This window comes from Cariama cristata, unplaced genomic scaffold (genome assembly GCF_000690535.1).
Source record: "Cariama cristata isolate BGI_N322 unplaced genomic scaffold, ASM69053v1 scaffold13585, whole genome shotgun sequence".
NCBI classification, from domain to species: Eukaryota; Metazoa; Chordata; class Aves; order Cariamiformes; family Cariamidae; genus Cariama; species Cariama cristata.
The window spans coordinates 22,215-43,047 of NW_009619344.1; the positions used below are offsets into that span (position 1 = coordinate 22,215).

Sequence of the window (20,833 nt, forward strand, 5' to 3'; positions counted from 1 at the left end):
ATAACCAGAAAATGTTTTTAAAAATGTATTTACTGAATATAGTTTTCAAATAAATTACAAATTTATTAATTGAAAGCAATAAATTTTTGACCTCTAGTGAACAGCATTTCCAATGTTCAAATAACACACAACTGCAGGCTGGGGATTAGCAAGAATCTTTCAGTGGGACTTTGCTTCTGAAAACAAACAGCTGATGCTGGAATTCCTGGGATTTTTCTAGAGTTCTAAGTTTAGAATTGCTAACTAACATCACTTTCTGCTAAAAGATCAGGTCATAAAACTGTGCTTTACTTGTACTTACTGAAATTTTCTTACTGGTTCAAATCACAGCCAGAGAATCAATTAAACCAATTGAAACTAAAATTTAGTAAAAATAACGTTGGTTTGAACTTGTAAATGAAGACTGTCCAAGGTGCAGAATATACAGGCTGGGGAAAATCTCAATTGGATCACTAATGCAGTGTCACTGAAAGCACTTGTTAGGCGGGAAAAAAACCCACAGCAAAAAACCCCAACCTTCTCGCCCCCAGCAAACCATGCTTTGGATATTTACATGTATTTAAATGCCTTTCCTAATTTGAAAATACTATGGTCTAGTAATTTTTAATCTACTCGAATGGCTTGTTAGTGCAAATCACTACTTAGTTGCCATGCAAAAAATTTCCTACTCTACAAAAAAACTGACATACCGCATGTTGTCAGATTTAGTAAGTGTGGCATGAATGGAAATGGAAGGAATCAATGATCATGCTCTATTATTTTAAAGTCAATTGTATTAGTCATGAATTCTCACTATTTACTACTGATAAAATGTTGATACTGTTGGGTAATGAAGGGGGGCATGTGATATGTGCATGAAGTACCTTATATCCAAGCCAGTAAGCCCAAATAACAGCAATAGCATGTCTATTTCTAGCCTCCTCCTTCAGTCGTCTCAGTTCCCTTCGCGCCTGTGATGCATTTGAAAATGGGATATAGAAAAGCTTAGGAAAGAAAAGGTTATTGCAAGTTCCCAATGGCGTGAGAAAAAGAAAGAAATCAGTCACTAAAACCAGCAAATATTAAAGCGTGTCCCAGCTTCCCAGATTGCACCAGCTAAAACATGTTAGCAGCAAAGAGAAACAAAAAAAAATCAGCAGTTTAAGCCACTGAAAATATTCCCAAATAACTTTATCCTGAAGGGCCTTCTTCATTCTATGTAGAGACAATTAAGTGCACAATTTGTTGCCATTTTCTTACCTGGGTACCATGCCAATAAGCAGCAATTATTGTGGCAGCCTCGTTACAACGCTTCTGATGCTTAAGTTCCCGAAGAAGTTTCCGAGCCTGTAAACAAGTGAAAACATTATTTTATTCAAAAAAAAAAAATTGTAATTTCTTAATGATTTTAAACTAAGGCATCTCAACCTGTAAATCTAGGCAAAAGCAAAAAATGCCTCCAAATCTCCAAGCAAATAAATTCATAAATGCTATGCAGCCTAACATTTGCTGTACCAAGGATGATTCTGTCCACAGGTGAGAGCTTGGGACTGCCAGTTCAGAGGATCTTAGTTCAATGTTTAGTTTTCTCCCAGACTTGCTGCATCACCCGAGATATCTATATGTCTGTCTGTACAATGGCAACAATACTTTTCCCTCCAAACTGTATGTGTCTTATCCATTTAGACTGCAATAAAGAATAAATCACAAGTAAATTGACTGGCTTTAGGTCACACTAAAGGCTGCTGCCATACCAGGCTTTTATCCCTGGCAGTGCTACCACAAAAGAGTGTTCTCCAATGACAAACAGAAAACCATAACTCAAGATGAGATGATGCTTTTACCCAGTTTTCTTCAAATAACACTCACGGGAAAAGACAGCATGTCAATAATTAGACTGAAAGTATATTTTAAACTTATTTAAACAAAATAATAAAGACAAAGGAAAATATCAAGAAACATAGTAAAATCAAATTACACTAGCTTATTGCTGGCAAAATTTAAAACCTTCTGGGCAGGAGAGGGTTGTTTACCCCTGTAGCTAGGAACTGCAGCCCCTTCCTTCCCTGTCTGACAGGAAGAGAACTGACTCCAGAATTAAAGGCAGTGCTCCCTGCCCTAAATAGCAGAGTTAGTGGGGTGGAGAAAGATTAGTAAGAAAACAGAGGAGCCCAGGGACATTTTTTCCAAAGCTAGACAGTAGTAGTTGCTTTAAGCACTGTGGCTGCTTTCATGCGAGCTGTTAACATCATTTTTACCTCTTATTACAGTCTCTACTATGGCTGCAGGATTATCCCTTTTACAAAGTACAAAGCTCTCGGAGATGAAGCGAAGTTGTAGCAAATGGAGGCAGAGGACAAGCAAACAGCGATAAAGTACTTGCTCAACGCAAGCTGAATACCGTACACTTTCACCCCTCTGCTTAGTACACAGAGGAGAATTGAAGACTTCACCCAAGTAACATACTGCCCAGGTGACTCAATCTATTTTAAGCCTGTTTTCAATTCTGTTCATTCTTTGAGAATCCTGTTAACTGTAAAATAACACCAACCACAACTTATTTCTTCCAAATCAGTCCAGCATTACAGTTGGCAGAGTCTTGGACCATCCCGCTCTGGAGTTGCCGGGCTGCCTGGTTAGCACATACCTAGGCCTGCTCTGAAAACCAGACTTTCTCATTCACACTCCAGCCCATTTAACGAGGGCACTTCTCTCCAAATTCTCTGTCAGAAGACATTCCAAGGATAACCCAGTACTTTAGTGTGGTCCCAGCCTTCCACTTGCACCGTTTGCAGGGATTTATAGTCCAGGTTGCACGCAGATGTCCCAAACTCACCTCTTCTATGGCAAACATGAGTGTTTAACAGTGGCTACAGCACAGCCACAGCTCACGGACAGAAGGCATGAAAGTCAGGAGGTTCCACGCACCTTGGAATGGGTTTTCTGACCTGCTCCTTACCTCACCATGAAGACATAGCTGCAGTAACAGGAAACTCACCTTCCATCCTCTGATGTAAGACTGTACTATAATAGCTGAACTCTTTATCTTCTGATACTTTTTTTGTTGCTGTATTGGAAATAAATATGTGATACTTAGACCAGGATATTGTTACTGTAAAATATGGTATAATAAAACTTTCATTACTAGCATTTGAAAATATGATTAAAGGTACAAGCACTAAACATAAAAAGTGAACAATTTTTGACCAAGCAGATCAGAGCATAGATTCTGTGTTCAACTCCAGGGGAAACAAAGCACATCAACAATGCTGCATGGACAATGTCACTCTCTGTTTACAGAAACACTAAGTTCATGGTCAGCAGCACAAAAGTGACACGGATTAAATACTAACAGTAACAGCTTTATTTAACTGCTTTATTAACAGCTTTCCCACCAACAGAGTAGCATACAAACAGTCACAAATGCTCAGGTTCATTGGCTATGCTTTTTACCATCTTTTCATAAGACTCGTGCTGTTCCTATTACCCGCAGTTCCTTTATAATAGCAAATGCTGATGATAACTTCGGAACAGGAGAAAACAAAACCCATGGATTCCTGAATGACATGCTGGAATTTCATCCAAGTATGCCAGTTTGAACAATAAATTTCCTGGACAGCCAAGCATTTTCCTTCTAAAAAGCTCAGTTCTCCAGTAGACCAGTGGTTAATAGAACACTAAGTGAACAACCGTTGACAGACTTCACAACAAGGCTTTTAGACTTCACACTCAGCCCACTCAATTACAGTGAACATCTCTGCGAGCAAGCTAGAGAGAATCCCCTCTAGGCCACATTCATGCCATGACTGGCATCAGTCATGCCTTACAAGGGAACAGACTCCTTTAGCCAAGCCTCTCCAGCACAAGGAGTTGTCAAAAAGCTTTGTTCACGCAAGGGATTCCTTACAAAACCTTCCACATCACAGTGTTTAACAGTCACATTGCGTTAGGAGAACGGTGCCCTCCCCATCTACATGAAGAGGTCGAGGAAATATCTCTATTATCACCCATAAATAATTCTGAGGGTCTTGCTATAACTTCATCCTGCACTCAACGATAACTGCTGCCATGTTTCTCCAGTGAACCAATAAAGGTCTACAGTTAGAAAGCAAGAATGATGTGAACTTGGTCACGTATTTGTTTTCATTTCTTAATATTAAAAGTTGTGCCAATCTAGCTATAGTAACTGCATTTTTAATTCATTAAGATTGTATGAGATCATAATGAAGACATACGTGCACAATGCAATTCTGTAATGATGCTCTTTGTAGAAATGGTGCATTCAATCACAGAAGTTCAGAGAAGAGCTTTTACAGTACAAAAGTATTTATTCATACTTTTTCCAAATGATCTATACTTCTAATTATCCAAGTTAACTTAACCAAACACTAATGGCTTTCAAGATGATAAACAGAAGTGCTCATCAACTGAAAAACAGTGACTGTCAATTCTGCAACTTGCAGTTTAAGATGCCTTCTTCCCACATCATGTATTTTATCAAGTTTTCTGATATGCACACAGTAACAAAATGCAACTGAGATGTTTAAGAATTGTTTTAAAACTTAAAAACAATTAATCTTTTTTTATCATATAAGTCCATATTATTTACTACCTGACAAAAAGACATGAGAGTGTCATATAACAGTACTGTTCACTTCATGACACAGCATAGCCAGTCTACAAACAGATTTGAAACCGTTTTAGAACTGTATCAGCAACAATACTGAACTACGAGTCTTAAGAGCTATAATTAAGATAAATCCCTAGGATTCTCCTAAGCAGCATTCTTGAGCCTCAAATGCAAAGGTTCCAAATAAGGCAAAAATACAAAAAGCCTTAGGAATGACTGAATTCCACAGAATTGCACATGTATATTACTGAACATTTTTTACACATTAACCATATGTTTTGAAAGCACTGTAAGTGCCAGGCAGCACAGCATTTTAGTTAAATGAAAAAGACTTTTCCCAGCTGGGCCAGAAAATCCTGCTCTCCCAGTGCTAAATGACTCTGGTGAGCTTTTTAATTATTTAAGCACAAGCACAATGTAAACAACTTCATAGTGGTCTACAGAAACTAAATTGTCTTTATTCATATTATTGATACTTAAATACTAACATAATATTGAATTCTTTCAACACTTCTCCATACATATCAAGGAAAAATATTGTATGAAGGTTATATGAAATATTGTATCAAAGTTATTTTAAAAAATATATTAAGCAATTAAAAGAACACACACACACACCCCCCTCCCATTTAGTAAGGATAGTATCTTACTGCGTATCTCCTGTACCAGGAAGCAATCACAATCTGGCTTTTTTTCATTAACAAGAAGCGTGTGCGGCACTTCCAACCTCTATAAATCTTCTGAATTAGAGTAGCCAAGTCCTCCAACCGTTGCTTTCTCAGATCTTCTAGTTTGAAGAGCTGAGTGTGGGGTTTTTTAGGGTTTTGTTTGACATTGGAAGAAAAACAGCAGGGGAGAAAAGACCAGAAAGAAACCCATAAGCACAGCTATTGTAAGAGAAATCTCTCCTTTATTCAAGTCCCCCTTCAGACACCTGTTGGTTTACTCATCTCCAGAGCTATAGGCAGATACATCAACAAGGCTTGTGGCAGATACACGGTTGCAAGTCAGTGCACGCAAGTTACATTAAATTCAGGCTGACAGCTGTTGTAGAGCCTTGATTCACACCAATTTTAATGGGTGTAACATTAAAAAGTGCCTTTTTTAATGCTATATTCTACAGCAATATATCAAAGCACTGTATCTAGAAAAATCTGCAGTAACCAGCTAGTGAATTATGCAGTTCATGACAGGCTATCCTCATGAAAGATAGTCTGATTTTGTAGAAGACATTTTTTACTTACTGTTCTTGGGTTGCGGATGAATATCTTTGATCTACCAAATGAAAATTCTTCTTCAGGGATTCCCAGTTCATTAAACAGTACCTCTACTCCAGCCCTAATAAGAAGTAAATGAACTTAACAAACATGACTCCCAGCTCTGAAACTTCTTAGTTTACATATTCACAGATTAATTTATGCCAAGTATATGAAAGCATATTTTAAATTCTTAAATAGTGGTTGACATAAGAAGATTGAAAACCTAACTCATTTACTCACTGTTTTTTTAGCTAAAGGCAAGAATAATCACTGTAAAGATTCAGAATAATTTGATGAAAAAAGAGCAATTTTTATTTAACAGCATCAGCAATGGCCTATTTTTTCCTCTTACATCTATAATGATTTTATTTATAAAAAAAAAAAAGATTGACAAAGGAAGAGCTCTCACACTAACACACTAACGTCAAAATGTGAAAGACTGACAAGTTTGACAAAGGCTAATGTTCCACACTACCAACTGCATTTTATAAATGTCAACAACAAAGAAAAGAGAGGAATTGCACAGATCTTTGTGATTATTGTAACAATGCTGCTGTTATCAATACTGCACTTCCACCATTATCTTGATAACCTGAAGATTTAAGTTGTAGCTAAAAATATTAACCTATCATGAGAGAAATTTAAATCATGCTATTGGTAGCCACGTGTAAAAAGAATTAAGAGAGGCTCATTTGCCTACCCAAGGCACTATCTGTAAAAATACATGTGAATACTATGCAATTTAAAATTATATACTTAATACAATTGATTTGCAAGAGGTATTATCTTTTGGTTGTTCATCAATCATTATGTAAAATTATTCTTGAAAGGACAGAGGAAGATTGTGTTACTGTCTTCAAAAAAATGGGTGTTCCTACAATTTGAAAGTTGGTTATTTAAGATAAGGGTCCTTCTGATCATTCCAGTCATTTTGATTCCACTCCAGTATCTCTCTCTCTCATCCTTTCTTTCAGGCCCAAATAAGTCAAGGCTGCAATATATTCTAAAAACAACATGCTCTTCTTGCTCACATGCAAAATTTTTCCCATTAGTAGATCAGTTCATCACTAAAATCATCTCCTTTGCCAAGGAACTGTAATTTTTAGCCTATTGAAAAGTATAGGTTTCCCAGTGAATGAACTCATCCAAAATCTGGAACAAGATGCTAAGGAACAACATACAGGTAAAACACTTAACCCACACTGGCCTATTTTTAAATTTACTTCTAAAATACTTGAAAGTTCATTAAATTAAAAAAAAAAATCAGAACATGTGGAAGATGGAAATGTCAATCATTGGAACAGGACAGGTAAGAATAGTGATGTCTTCCTACCTGGCTGGCCCTCTCCAGTGGGGCCATGTCTGCTTACACAGCATTTTGTACCTCTCCAGGCAAGGCTCGTATGCCTGCCTGAACGCGTAACCTGCCCTTCTGACCCGCACGTTCTCCAGGAGACCGAGGTAGCGGATCTGGTGGCACACCAGAGCGTCATTGAAAATGTGTGCAGCCTTCTTGTCATTGGGCTTGATGCATCTGGAAAGGGAAACAAACAGGGACACTTGCTTGCAGCGCTGCACATGTCAACAACTATTATTGTGAGTTTAAGCCATATATTTCAACAGTTTATCCTTGGATATCAAGATTTTATTTTTTTAACTTCACCAAACAAATTCACCAGAGCTTTGCCACAGGGTGATTTACCTGATATAGTTTGGGTTTTTTGTCTGAAGATTTTTCATCAGGGTAGCAACCGAAGCCTTGAACTGTGAACCTGCCGTTGGTGGTCTCTTTAGATTGATCTTAGCAGGGTTACCTTCTGGGAACAACGCTTTGATGAGAGGGTGATTGGCCTTCCACATGGCCTGGGAGAGGTCACGGTACAGAAGATCATTATTTTTGTCAACAAATCCTTCCACCTGGTACATAACCTGAACAATACAGAAGAGTCTCATCAGAGCATGTTTTGAATAATAACATAGGCCAGTTCAAAACTGACACAAGAAATTGATTTCTCCTTCTTTCTCACTATCCAAAACAAATGAAAGACATTTCGGCTTTCATTTTAAATTTGACATTTGGAAGACTTTTTGTTGCATAAAATTTCTGTGAACACACTACCCAAGAAAGATGCATTTTCTCACACTGCTAGCAGTTCCTTGGGCTGATCAATTCTGGTTTCTGAAATGGAAAAGACACTTCTTCTGTGATAACTCTGATACATCACCACTTGCCAATACTCCAAAACAATCTTTTTTTGGCTGACAAAAGCTTTTCTTCCTCTCTTTTGAATCACAACAGCAAAAACACCCTTTCCCTTCAAAGTACTAGTGCTTACATTACTTGCCTAACTAAAACAAGATACGAAATACCACCTCTTGATATCACAGTAGCAAGCACCTATCTGTGGAGTCCTCAGGGGACTGTTATTTTAAAGGTCTTTTACCAGGAAAACCATTCAAAAACAAGCATGAATGCAAAGTTCTGACCTGCAGCTGGAGACCAGGAGGCATCCAGGGGAAATTCATGTAGGTCCGATTGCTACTGGCTTTTTTAATTTTTGAGGGTAGGGAATTTAGTTTGAATAATTGCGACCAGTCATCTAGCTGGTAATACAGATTCTTCAGCTTCATGATTTCTCTGTTCTGTGTAGATATGTACTATGTACACAGAATATTGAATAAAACTAATACTGACATAGCCATATTTTATACAACAGCAAGTGACTGGGAATTCAGGCAGCATTTTTCTTTGGAGTACATATTTCTGTTTCTGACAGGTGTGGTAAATGCCACTACTGAAAAAACTGTTCATGGGAACTTGCTTGTATTTCATAAAAGGAGAGTCAAACTTTTGTTGTGTGGTGACTAGATCAAAATGTTCTCAGCTGAGGATGGAAAAACAACATTCCTCCCAAAATAGGAGGAATTCACTGACTGCTCTGCAGGGTAAGTGAATGTCAATAACAATCGAAGACCCTCATTGCCTGCTAAGACACAATCTGTTTGCAGTCCTTCTCAAAGTACTGGTGTATTTTCAACTTGCTTTGAATTTTGACAACCAAAGAAATATCTAAGTATCAATCCCTGATAGATTATATACAATTACAAAACCTTCTTGACAAATACATAATAAAAAGTTAACAAATGGCTGCCTCAAAGGCTGAAAGTATGGTATTTCCAGGACTATTTTGAAGGAGCAAATTTATGGAGCTATTTGAAATTGTAAGACTGAGAAAATGTTAGAAACTAGGGAAGTATTAAACAGTCATAGGAAAATGAAACACTTTCCAAATATTCTTTGCTCTGTAAAATTAACAGTTCAGCAGATTCAAACAAGAGGTATAATTGCAACCCCTATGTTTACTTTTAATTTTTTTTTAAATAATTTTTCATCTTTTTACAAATTTAATTATTTTGATTTTCATAAATAAAAAAAAAATCATACTGAATTACACACCAAAAACTATCAGACTTGTATTTATTCATACTGCTTATGTTGTAAAAAGCAAATGTATCTGCAAGCCCTCTGTATAGCTTTCTCTTCCATCTGTTTAAACACACAGACTGTCAAAATAAACTCAGTTCTTTCAAATGTACAAAAACTCCACTTTCTTATCAACATGACCAAGAACTTCAGCTAGTTCAGTTACAAAGAACATGTTTTCCAAAATATATTGCCTTCAAATGTCTGTGGATTTTTGTCATTCTAAACGTTTTATTTCCAGAGACCTAGGCAGCACAGGCAGATCGCCAAAGCACATGGGACATCTTTCTCGTTTGATGAAACGACAACTGCCCTTGATTTCAGCTACAGTAGCATGATCTCTGAAAACCTTCCAGCCCAAATCACAAATCTTAGGCTTAAGATGGAAAAGATTAAGACATCTGCATTTTTTGATCAACTACTGACTCAAGCAATTCTCCTCCATTACTGTACCATCATTTAATGGACAAAGAGCCTCCCCATTGTACCAAACCTAGGCTTCACACAGGTACAACACCCTCCAACACACCATGTGCTCCCTACTTCACCAGGTACCTTGCCAGCATAATGCTGAATCCTGAAGCAGCTGTGAGGCAAGGAGGTGTCGTTGAGGAACCGGGAACACTTGCTCATCCTGCTCTCAAAATGCTGGTGAGTGGCACAGACTTGGTTCAGTTTTTCTAAAAAGGTGTCATCAGTAACAGTTCCTGGTCTCAGGCATTCTTCATCTAGCATGGCCAGGATTCCAGTTTGGTTCTGAAGTTTCAAAACAAGAGCTTTAGTGTTTGTTTCCAACACATTTCCATCAAGGCATAGAAAGGAGACCTCTCTCTCCTGTTTGACTTCTGCTACCCAGAAAAACGTTCTTCAAGCTTTCTCAAAGTTTGACTCTTTTCCTCATCCCCATTTCCAACAGATTTTTAGTATCTGCATTTTTGAAAGACTGCTGCTGAGATCTGGATCTTGAACTTCACATTGGAATTTCGTATCACTTAGACTGTAGAAACTCCAACTTAACTGAAAGTAGCCAGTTTATGGGTAAAACCAGCACACGTTTTATGCTAATGGTTAAAAACTGTTCTTTTCTGCTTGTTAAGGAATTTTATCTTTCTTGCTGCACTAAGTCCGTAGGAAGTCCTCTTACTATATATAAGTACTTTCTGTACCTCATGCACTCAGTAACAAGTCATTGAGTTTTCTAGTTTCCACATAAAAAGAAATGTTATTTACAATGCAGCATGTGATACCTGCTATTGAAAACAGCACTAAACATAAACATTTAAGAATTGTTTGGGGGTGGGTTTTTTTGTACATCGGTGCTGCTGAACATTTCTAACAAAGTAACATATAGCGTTATAAAATTTTTTTTTAGTAAAACAAACTTCTGATGTATTAGTCATCTTATTTTGTACGAGTGGCTTGTTTTATAGAATCAAGGTGCATGAGGATGTGTACAGACTTTACAGCTAAATTCAATCCATGTATTATAAAATTATTCAGAGAGATTCTTGAATATAACTTACATTTTCTATTAGGTCACAAATTATAGCATTGTTGAAATACTCAATATGAGTCCATTCAATCCCCTGTAATTAAAAAAAAAAATAAAAATGTATGAACAGGAAAACAATCAAGGGAACTTTTCCTCTATTCCTATGTCAATTATATTCTAGTTAACTAAGTTACTATTTTCAGATTTAATTCTACATGCTTACCAACATTGTATTTATTAAGAAAGAAATGCAAACAACTACTACTAACATTATCTGCGCAAAGCAACCATTCTTGAGCAGCTGCCAAACTTGCTGTCCATTCCTTTCCCCCACCCGTGTCAGCTTCCCATGCACTTCCCTGGCCCCCCGCCAGGCCTCTCCCGCCACCCACCCGCCCCAACACCCCTCTGCCCACACTCCCACTGGTTGTAAGGAAATCAGCCCATTTCACTGCAAGCATAAGAGATCAACATTTCTAAGCTCTGAGTTGTTGGGGTTTTTTAATGGGAGGAAGAAAGATGGCTAAATTTAGATGAGACCATCTGAAAAATCCAGAGTCTGGCTGTTGTTCAGATATTCCTAATGTCCTAATTTTTTCAAATATCAGCGATAAAATTTCCAGGACGAGATGCTAATGCATCAGGAGGTAACACTGGTAGGGCAAAGGACCAGAAAAAAAGAAAATATTAATTTAATTCCTAATTTGCATTCTGCGACACTTCTCACAGTTCAGTTTTTTCAGAGCATTTGAAATATCATTCAAGAACCAAATTGCAGTAATGATGTTTCAAGACTTTCACTACACAACACAAAAATAAAAAAAGATATGTCCAAACTTTGTATTATCCTCAGGATTATAAGGCAGGAGCTTAATTTAATTTTAAAAAATGTTTATACAGCAAAATGGTATCATCTAATTTGAGTACAGACAGTGCATGCCAGTTTCTACAGCTGTGAGCTGGCATTTTATCTGAGCTCTGTCTATCATGGGGAATACTGCTAAAACCTATTAAAACCTTAACTTGATGTTCACTCACAGAATAACACCAAAGACCAGAGTCTGGGCTCCAAAGCATATCTTAAATTTAAACATAAAGCTCACAAAGCTCCCTTCAATACCTAACTGAAAGAAAACTAGAGCCAAAAATCTATTTGTAGTTTCCTTCATCTTGCATGCTATTGTTTTACCCACACAGTTCCCTTCTGAAACAGGATTAGCTGCAGCTGCTGTTGGGGTGTATCCCAGGCTCTACTGTGTAATCCAAAACACAGGCTCTAGGGTAATGGCACTAATATCAGAAAGTGATATTAGTCTTCTAATAAATTAATTAGCCCTTGCTCAGAACTGCCAGTCGTTGTTGCCAATGAATGAGAGTTGGGTCTGTTTTTTACCTGGAGAACTCATAATGTGAAACAAACCCAAAACCAACACCGACTTGTTTTTGCTTAATGTAACTACCACGCAGCCCTACACAAACATGCTCCATGCCAGGCTTGTGGTGAAAAAGTGACTCTGTTCCCTGAAAACAGGTTCCAGCATGCAGGCCTATGTATCTTTACAGGGACAACAGGAAGAGGAGAAGATAAGGAGAGATCCATTCAATTATTACCTCTCGGATGTACTCCTCCTGCTCTTCTTTGAGGGTAAGTTCAATGAAGATCTGCTGCAACTTCTCATTACAGTAGTTGATAATGAATTGCTCAAAGCTGTTCTCCTGTCAAATAAAACAGGTTTGCATTTGCTGTTCTGTAAATGCCCTGGAACGCAGCTGGAGTAAGTTATTACAGCAGCTGCAAGTCAACAAGCTGCTTTATTAACTACTCCCAGTTTTGTGATGTGATGGTTGGAGTAAAATTTTTTTGAGATTAGTTTGGAAATTTTAGACCAAATCCTTCCCTGAGGCTTTCTCCATTGGGAGGCAAAAAAACTCTGTAGGTTATAGTTATGATGCCTCTGTATTGATTCCCTAGGACAGTCATGAGGGCGCCTGTGGTGTCAAGGAATAAACAAAAAAATTTTGCCTGCACTAATCTGTCCCCTGTCTCCTGCAGGTCCTGATAAATAAAATTACGACAGTAGCATTAGCTCTTTTCCACTCAATAGCTAATAAAATATCCTATTTCACTACAGACTGAGGCCCAAGCTGCTATTCCGATTGCAGCTGAGCCTAGGTTAAGAGATTACTGGCTCCAGAGGCCAACCCACCTCCTCCTCCTCCTCCTCCCCGCCAGCAAACTGCTCATGTAATTGCCCCTTGAAACGATGGGAATTAAAAGAACTTTATCAACCAAAAATCCTCTAAAAGGCTAATTCATATAAAACTGGTTTAGGGAGCAAGCACACACGTAACCCTTTGCAGAAGGGACCGGGGAATGGAGCAGACCCCAGGAGGAGGGGTGGGCAGTGGGAAGGCTGCTCGGTGACTGCAGCCCCAGCCACCTACTCCATCACAGCTGCATGGCAGGACTGGTGCAGGAGCAAGGGCTGTGACATTACAGCAGCACACTTCCAGAGGGATGCACGTCAGCATCGGAAACGATGGCCACGGCAAGCCCCTAAATACCACAGGTAAAGCCCTCGCACACTCAGATCAGCGGAAGTTTTACTGCTAACATCACCAGGGCCAGGATTGCAGCCCAAAAGCTCTGGTTCACCGCTTCATCTCCATTCTCTTAAATGAATGCAGTTTGGAGGCCAGGTGCCCATTTTGAGGACCAGTTTAAAATGCCCCGTTCAAAGAAAAAGGGAACAGCAGCTTCATTGTTTTTTTGCAGTGCTTGAAAGAGTCATTAATATTGTAAGAATTCCATACATGTACCTGCAGAAATAACTGCAGTCAAGAGTAGTTTTGGGTATCTGCTACTGGTCTTCTCTTCTCGGCTTTGGGGTTGTGTGGTTCCCTCCCCTCTGCTCTTCCCCCCCTCTTTCTTAATTACTAGTCATCAAGAACATTTTGGTTATTTAGGAAGCCTGAAAATTTGTAGAATAAACCACTATGCCTTTTTACGCTATCAAATAAGTCTGCTATACAATACCTGTGAAGCTCAAGTTATGGTGATAGAATTTTTATGACTAAGGGCAACTGCAATCATTTAAATGTTTAAATTAAGGATCTGTTTGCTAAATTAGATTAAGAGCACACAAGCAGATTAGAAAATATTGAGGTAGCACAGATTACTTTTATCATTTTAGTTTTAGGTAAAGCAAAATCATAGCTGATCACCAAACTTTCTCAGCCACATCAAACTCGGCCCCTCACACCAATTGCAATTATCAATCAGAGACTGCAAAACTTGCATAGCTCTAGATGAGAAAGTTAAAATTTGGCATGCATCAAAATCAGCACTGCAAACAAGTCATACTTACTGCATTCTGTTGCAAAAAGAAATTACATAAACTGCAGTCAGTACTTATACTAATTCCACAACAACACAGAATATATCTATTAGATTTTATTTAGCTTACCAAGTAGATGAGTCTTTTTATCAGACTTATATTTGTATGTCACTGAAAACGTGAAGTACTACATAAATGTTATTTATTACATCTTTGTACATAAGTGTATCTTTAGGTACTATCCAAACATTAACAAATAAACGAAGGGGTTGAGGCACATCAGAGTGTAACACAGAACAGCATTCTTGCATTGTCACGTCTCTGAATCACCACGTATCTTTTGTCTCAAAAAGCGCTATATATATATATGTGTGTGTATATATATATAGACAAATCTCAGTAAAGGGAGAGGAGAACAGGGGTGAGAAGAGAGGGTATTGCAGGAAGAATGAGTAAAAGTTTATTTGATACATTCAGACAAGGCCATCACTTTAGATATATTGAGTTTGAAGTAAAAGGACCCCAACTGACACATCACCTTGACAAAGAGGAAGGGTAAAACACACTCTGCATCCTCCTGCCAGGTACATGCCACCCAACGCAGAAAGACTGTTTCTCCAAAAGACCATGTTACTCCAGTTACAAGGACTGCAGGACTTTTCGCTCACATATTATACACAGTCTTTGTCTTCAAAAGAGGATGGAAACTGAACTGCAGATCCAGCTAAACCATCTAACTAAAAGGTCATTAACAATATATTGAAGTAATTGCTAAATGCTTTCCTGATTTGCTATGCATGTGGTATTTATGGTTTGCTAAAGAAAGGCAAACCAAGATCCACAGAGTTCTTCACAAATCACTCACTTTAAGCTATGAAATTCTATTTGACATTGCCAAGCCACTGAAAATTGCTATTCCAGGAAAAAAAGTCATTGAAGAGCAGTAGTAATTTTGTTCTTTATGTACGATACAGAGCGAAAGGCTAACAGTTAATTATAGCAAAGAAAATGAGGAAAAATGTTTGGAATTACTGAAGTTCTCAAAACACTTAACTCTGAACAGACCAGAAGCCATTTGGTAAATTAAATACACTTCTGAAAGAAACATTTCCTTTTACAGGTTTTAAGAAATACTGTATGAAAAACCAATTACAGTGTTTATCTCTGGGCAAATCTGAGTAAGACAACAGAGACTGTGAATTTATTCTTGTCCCCCAATGTTTTAATGAAGGCTCCTAGAAATTAATATGACAGCACTAGAAGGCTTCTGACATTGTTTTTTAGAAGGCACTAGAGAATGATTAATATCAGTGATAGCATATCACTAAATCAATTCAGGAGAAACGGGCTGGAAGGACCAAGCTGTCAGACTGCACTTGCTCCTTAGGCTGACCATTCACATTAAGCAACAGAAAGGGTTTTGACCAACACATAAGCAGCACAGTCAGACCCCAAATTTCAGAAAGAGTTAGTAAATTCAATTATTCTTGGGAAATTGGGGGTGGGGTGGGAGTGGGGTGGAATTCAAGACCAGCACTCCTCCAAGTGTCAGCTTCTCTTCCAGGCTGTAATTCTGCTACTTTAATGTTGAGAGTGTCACTTCCATCCCTGCATTTTTATAGCAGTATTTCAAACTATCCCTTTGAAATCATTGTGGAATACAAAATACCACCTTTGGGGAAGAAAAAACTACTCAGTCTCTCAAATTGAATTAAAGGTGCTGGGAAACAGAATGTCACCTGAGACAGGCTTAAAGTCATGTCAAATTTATAGATACAGATCAACCAACCACCCTCAGCTTAGCCTCCCAATCTTTTATCAGGTGCAACAATAAATCTAGACAAGTAGAAAAACTCACTGACAAAAATCAAAGCCTACTTCACCATGTTTTTCACTTCACAAATAATGGTGTCTTGCTCGTACAGCTTTATTCTTTATCAAACTACTTTATTCTTTATCAAACCTTCAAACTACTGGGCATCAGGGTGGCATTTCATGAATAGCAAGTTTTTGAACTCTAAGAAATTCTGCTCCATGCAAAAATACAGTCCTTATATACACAAGCAGATTACAATGTTGTACTCGCTCAGGCTGTTAGAGTCAACCATGAAAAGATAAAAAGTTCTAGTTTTCAACCACTGCTATTACATGAATTACATACAGGTGGCTTGAAAGTCTAAGGAAAATACTTTATATTCCTTAGTATTTTACCTAATTTCTTCTTTGGAAGATTCCAGTCATGTGTATCATGGAATCATCTGAAAAAACATCTATGGATGTTCCTGACCTTATACATTGTTGTGTCAGTAAAATACCAATAGCAAACAGACAAAATATATTTTTGTCAATAAATAAATAAGTAAATAAGGCTAAAAGCCTCTTGCTGGTCTCAGGCAGGAGTATCTCCATATGCTGATGCTGACTGTCATTTCTTGCATTAGATTTATGAACACAAAATACCTACAACAGGGTATTTTTCTATGAAAACCAACTACCTTCTAACCTTCTCTCCCCATAGAGAATTCAAATTCACTTTTGAGTACCCTGATTCCAGTGATTTCCAGAGACACTGAGGCAACTAAGCTACTCACTTGAAACTGAAAACTGGGTACTTTTCCATAGTAGTAGGTAGGAATAAATTCTTATCTTCCACCTGCCTAATAAAGTCCTAGTTTAAGTGTTCCATTTTCTTGTGTCCTCTCCACTTTACCGTTTTCCCCAAATCAAGCATATGTTGTTGATCCAAATCTGCAGACTCAACTATATCATCAGTATCACACCTATACAAGGTGTTTCTCAATATTTCCTATTCCTTCTTAATCTTTCATCACACCAGTTCTTGTTGAGAGCCAACTCAAAAATCTCTGTATCGCTCAGTCTACAACCACACTGACAAAAAGGTGTTTAGCAACACCTTTGCAAATACCTTATATGAACACAAACAACTAAAAAATACATGAGAAGTATTTAAAGGAAAGCATAATTTAAAACAAAACCTAAACATTTCAAGTCATGAGACTGTTGAAATCAACAGAACTAATACCATGAAAATGAAATATTTGATCAATATAGGGGAAGGGAGAATGACATACAGAGACTGATGCTTTTGCTTTAACACATATAGCTCCAGAAAGTAACTTTTTTCAACATCAACGCAGCACCAGGCATCAGAAGTCTCTGACCTCCTCCTAACATAGGCAGGTGATTCCCAGGCAGTTCCATCAGGTCCCTAGACCAATACTGAGGCTCCTAAAGAAAAAGCCAGATGGTAAAAGCAATGATGATAAAAGACCAACACACTCCAGTGAGATGAACGGTGGAATGAATGGTGAAACGAAACAGCAAATTTAATTTATACCCTACCGTGGTGTCTGGGGATAGGGATTATTATGTATGATCACAGAAGCATACGAGTTTAAGAGATGAAACTAAGAAATATAAATACTAGAAAGTGAAAATCAGCAAAATGGGAAAAGTGCATTTAAAGAAAATGAAAAAAAGACACTATTTTTATCTTAGAAAGCAATGAGCTACACGTGATCCAGGTGTGGTTTTTTTTGCAAAGTTAGTGAAGATATCAATATTTATCCCTTGCTTTTCTGTTTACATACACAAACATTCAAGTAATCAAACGTAATTGAAAAATCTCATGTAAACTAGAATAGGCTTTGTGCTTTTGTGTAAATAACTCTATAGGCAAAGAACCAGAGAAGCATATCATTGAACTATGAATATTCCATTTCTACGTAATCAAACTATGTTTCAGTGTAACTAATGGAAGCAAGAAAGATATATTCTGAAGCTTCAGGGATTATCCATTTTCCATATGTGTGCAGCACAACCAGTTTAAGTCTTTATTGACGCTACCAGCACTGGTGGAGAACCAGGCACTCTGAAATCCATCGTGCTCTGAGCTTTGGTGTCCAGACAGACAGGTCTAAACCAAATTTGGGAGTTAAAAGGGCAAGAAACTACAGTGAATCCACTGCACACAATGCATGTGTGATCCACGGGAAACCCAGGTACAATCACTTCAACAAACTCAACCCGATAAATTACCGTCCTGGAACAACAGGAATTACAACTAGGCAAGAACCTACTATATAATCATATCCATTCCTCTGCTAAGACAGAATAGCTGCCGTAGGGCAAAACGTTATTCTCACAACCTGAAGCAGAGCATTTGTGTATATTTGCTCCAGCATTTCAAGTATTTCCTCTGTTGAAAACAGTCAGCCAATGAGATTTACTTCATAAACCTGCGTTTTGCAAAATAAGCCTCTGTAAATATTTAAATTATAATGTGATTAATTAAACGGTGATTAACTTCCTGGGATGCACCTCTGCTTCTGAGCATTCCAGCACTTAAGGAAATTACTGCTTTAACTGTATTTTAAAACCTCCATAGCACCTAGGAGTCCAACCAAGGGTCCCCCTCTGTAAAGCTCCCCTTTTTCATAACACTTGTCAGAAGACGTAGTTGATCCATTATAGATTAAAAATTCAGTTCTATTTCACACTGGACTGGGCTTTGCCCTAGGCGATCAGATTGAATAGAGGGCTGAGTACATGCATTTTGGCACTGCCGCTTGCCAGTATATGAGATGTTGATAGGCATCAGAAAAGGGTTGAACAATTTCGGAAAGGAAATCTGTTGCAAGGTAGACTGCCTAGAAAAAGGCAGCTGAAAATTATGGTCTGGAGATTAAGGCAACTACCAAAACAACAGATATCCATGGCTGAGTTAGAGCCAAAGTCAAGACATGAAGAAAGGGTCCCCAGAGTCTAAAAGAATGAAAAAAAAAAAAAATTACGATAAAAGAAGATCCTGATAAGTCAAATTTCTCCATATGCTTTTTTTTTCCTTTAATAAGTCATCTTTCTAGCAAATAAGTATACTCTTCTCCAGTAAAATCGTCCTTACAGTTAGGGGAGGAAGCCTTTGGGCCAGCAGCAATCTCTCAGAGCTCAGTATGCTCTGCAACTGTAATTGCCTCCATGTAACAAACGGGATAGAAAAAGGCAAAGCAACCATTCAGCAACTGGACCAAGCTGTCATAATAGTTTTATGGTAAAAGTGGAAATATCTCCCCAATTTTTTTCATGCCTTAGTTTTTTCCAATGTTTACCCCCTCCTTATTTGGTTACCTCCCTCTAAAAACAGATAATTACCACAACCATGAACATGTTAATATAATGAAACTGCATTCTTCATATTTCTACCAGATTCCCTCAATAAAGACATTGGCATTTTATCAATGTCCGGATGACAGTTTACATAGTACATAAAATATGATCAGGCTTCTTTCCATCACCATAAGGGACTTCTACACACAAGAAACAAGCTAATTGCCATAATAAATACAAGCACTATCAAAGCGCATCACAGACTGTGTGAAATGGACCTGTTTTACTGCTGGGTGGTTTGTCTGGTTCTTTTGTTGGTGGTATTTTTATTTACGGCTGAGTTTTATGCAGAATGTGATGGATGCATGTGAACACACATGTCTCTGTATGTTCTTGTGTACCTGGAGCAAAAGGAGTTGGTCAGATGCTGTCTCCAAAGACAAGGTGTTCACATCACCTCAGGTCAACCCTCAGCAGATGTCTGAGGGCCAAATGGAAACAGTCTCTCTCTTTCTGCAGCCTTTACTTTTGCAGCTCTATCCTCAGCACATCCCCGCTTCTCGTCAGGCTAAAATACGTGGAACAAACTGCTCCGCCAAGGGACTGAACAGAAAGCATTCATGCTCAAGCTGTCTCAAACTGCCTTCTCGGGGTCTGGCAAATTTCAAGAATAAGCCTTGTTTGGCAGCCTTAACTTTCATAAACCTGCACTCCAAATCATTAGCTTCGTCATACAGACCAGCTACATAGCGGTGCCTGGAAATTCAGAATAAAGCCTTTAAAGCCAGCTACCACAGACATTTTTATCTCTGAAGGCTAGGCAGGATGAAATACTCACACTTGCTCCATGACATTCATTTTTACATACCCTAGCCCTCGTCTACACAGGAAATACACGACAGAAATTAAACATCTAAACCAAACAGAATGACTCTTCTGCTCACCTCTGTTGAAACCTGCCAGGCCCTCAAGTCATCTCTGCCTTCTACAGCCTTCATTTCTTTTTCATAAACCCCATTCCTTCCACAACCCTACCCCGACATTTCGCAGAGATGCGGAAACCACTTCTGTCCAAAAATACAGAATCAAACATGGAATAAAACAGGACCAGCCCTAAACCTACACCAGGAAGTCTGCAATCGAGCTGGTTCTGAAATTCCCAGTGCCACCAACCATCATCCCTACCCCATCTGAAATCACAGGCTAGACTGCAGACGGACTACACATGCAGCCGCTCAAAAATGTGGATAAACATCCTGGGAGCAATTAGTGTCAGGCTTCAATCCATTGCTCAAGCTCCAGCAGCATTACACAACAAACCCAGTCCTGTAGCCTGCATTTTCACACTAATCCTAGTCCCTAAATCCTTGCCCATAGACAATTCATGCAGAGAAACCCAAAATTTCAGCATTTTGCTTTCAAAACATTCAGTCCCTGCATATAGCTTACCACAAAGGGCATGGCAGGATTCAAAAAATAAACACAGCTTTACAGCACCTATTTTGTGGACTCTTTAGCCAAGCT

The 20,833-nt window shown here is 38.3% G+C and overlaps 1 protein-coding gene across 2 annotated transcripts in view; it reads right to left on the reverse strand.

The window, feature by feature from the left end:
- Positions 1-20,833, reverse strand: part of MYO1B (myosin IB) — a 94,839-nt gene that overhangs the window by 17,176 nt on the left and 56,830 nt on the right. The window contains exons 13-22 of one of the 2 annotated variants that reach the window (XM_009701226.1): positions 12,456-12,560; positions 10,876-10,938; positions 9,908-10,108; positions 7,571-7,797; positions 7,202-7,402; positions 5,854-5,947; positions 5,260-5,409; positions 2,978-3,046; positions 1,240-1,326; positions 864-950 (exon numbers count right to left, since the gene is read on the reverse strand). In XM_009701226.1, coding sequence (XP_009699528.1) covers positions 864-950; positions 1,240-1,326; positions 2,978-3,046; positions 5,260-5,409; positions 5,854-5,947; positions 7,202-7,402; positions 7,571-7,797; positions 9,908-10,108; positions 10,876-10,938; positions 12,456-12,560 — 1,284 coding nt within the window. The remainder of the gene's footprint in view (positions 1-863; positions 951-1,239; positions 1,327-2,977; positions 3,047-5,259; positions 5,410-5,853; positions 5,948-7,201; positions 7,403-7,570; positions 7,798-9,907; positions 10,109-10,875; positions 10,939-12,455; positions 12,561-20,833) is intronic. The other variant, XM_009701228.1, reaches the window with a different exon arrangement.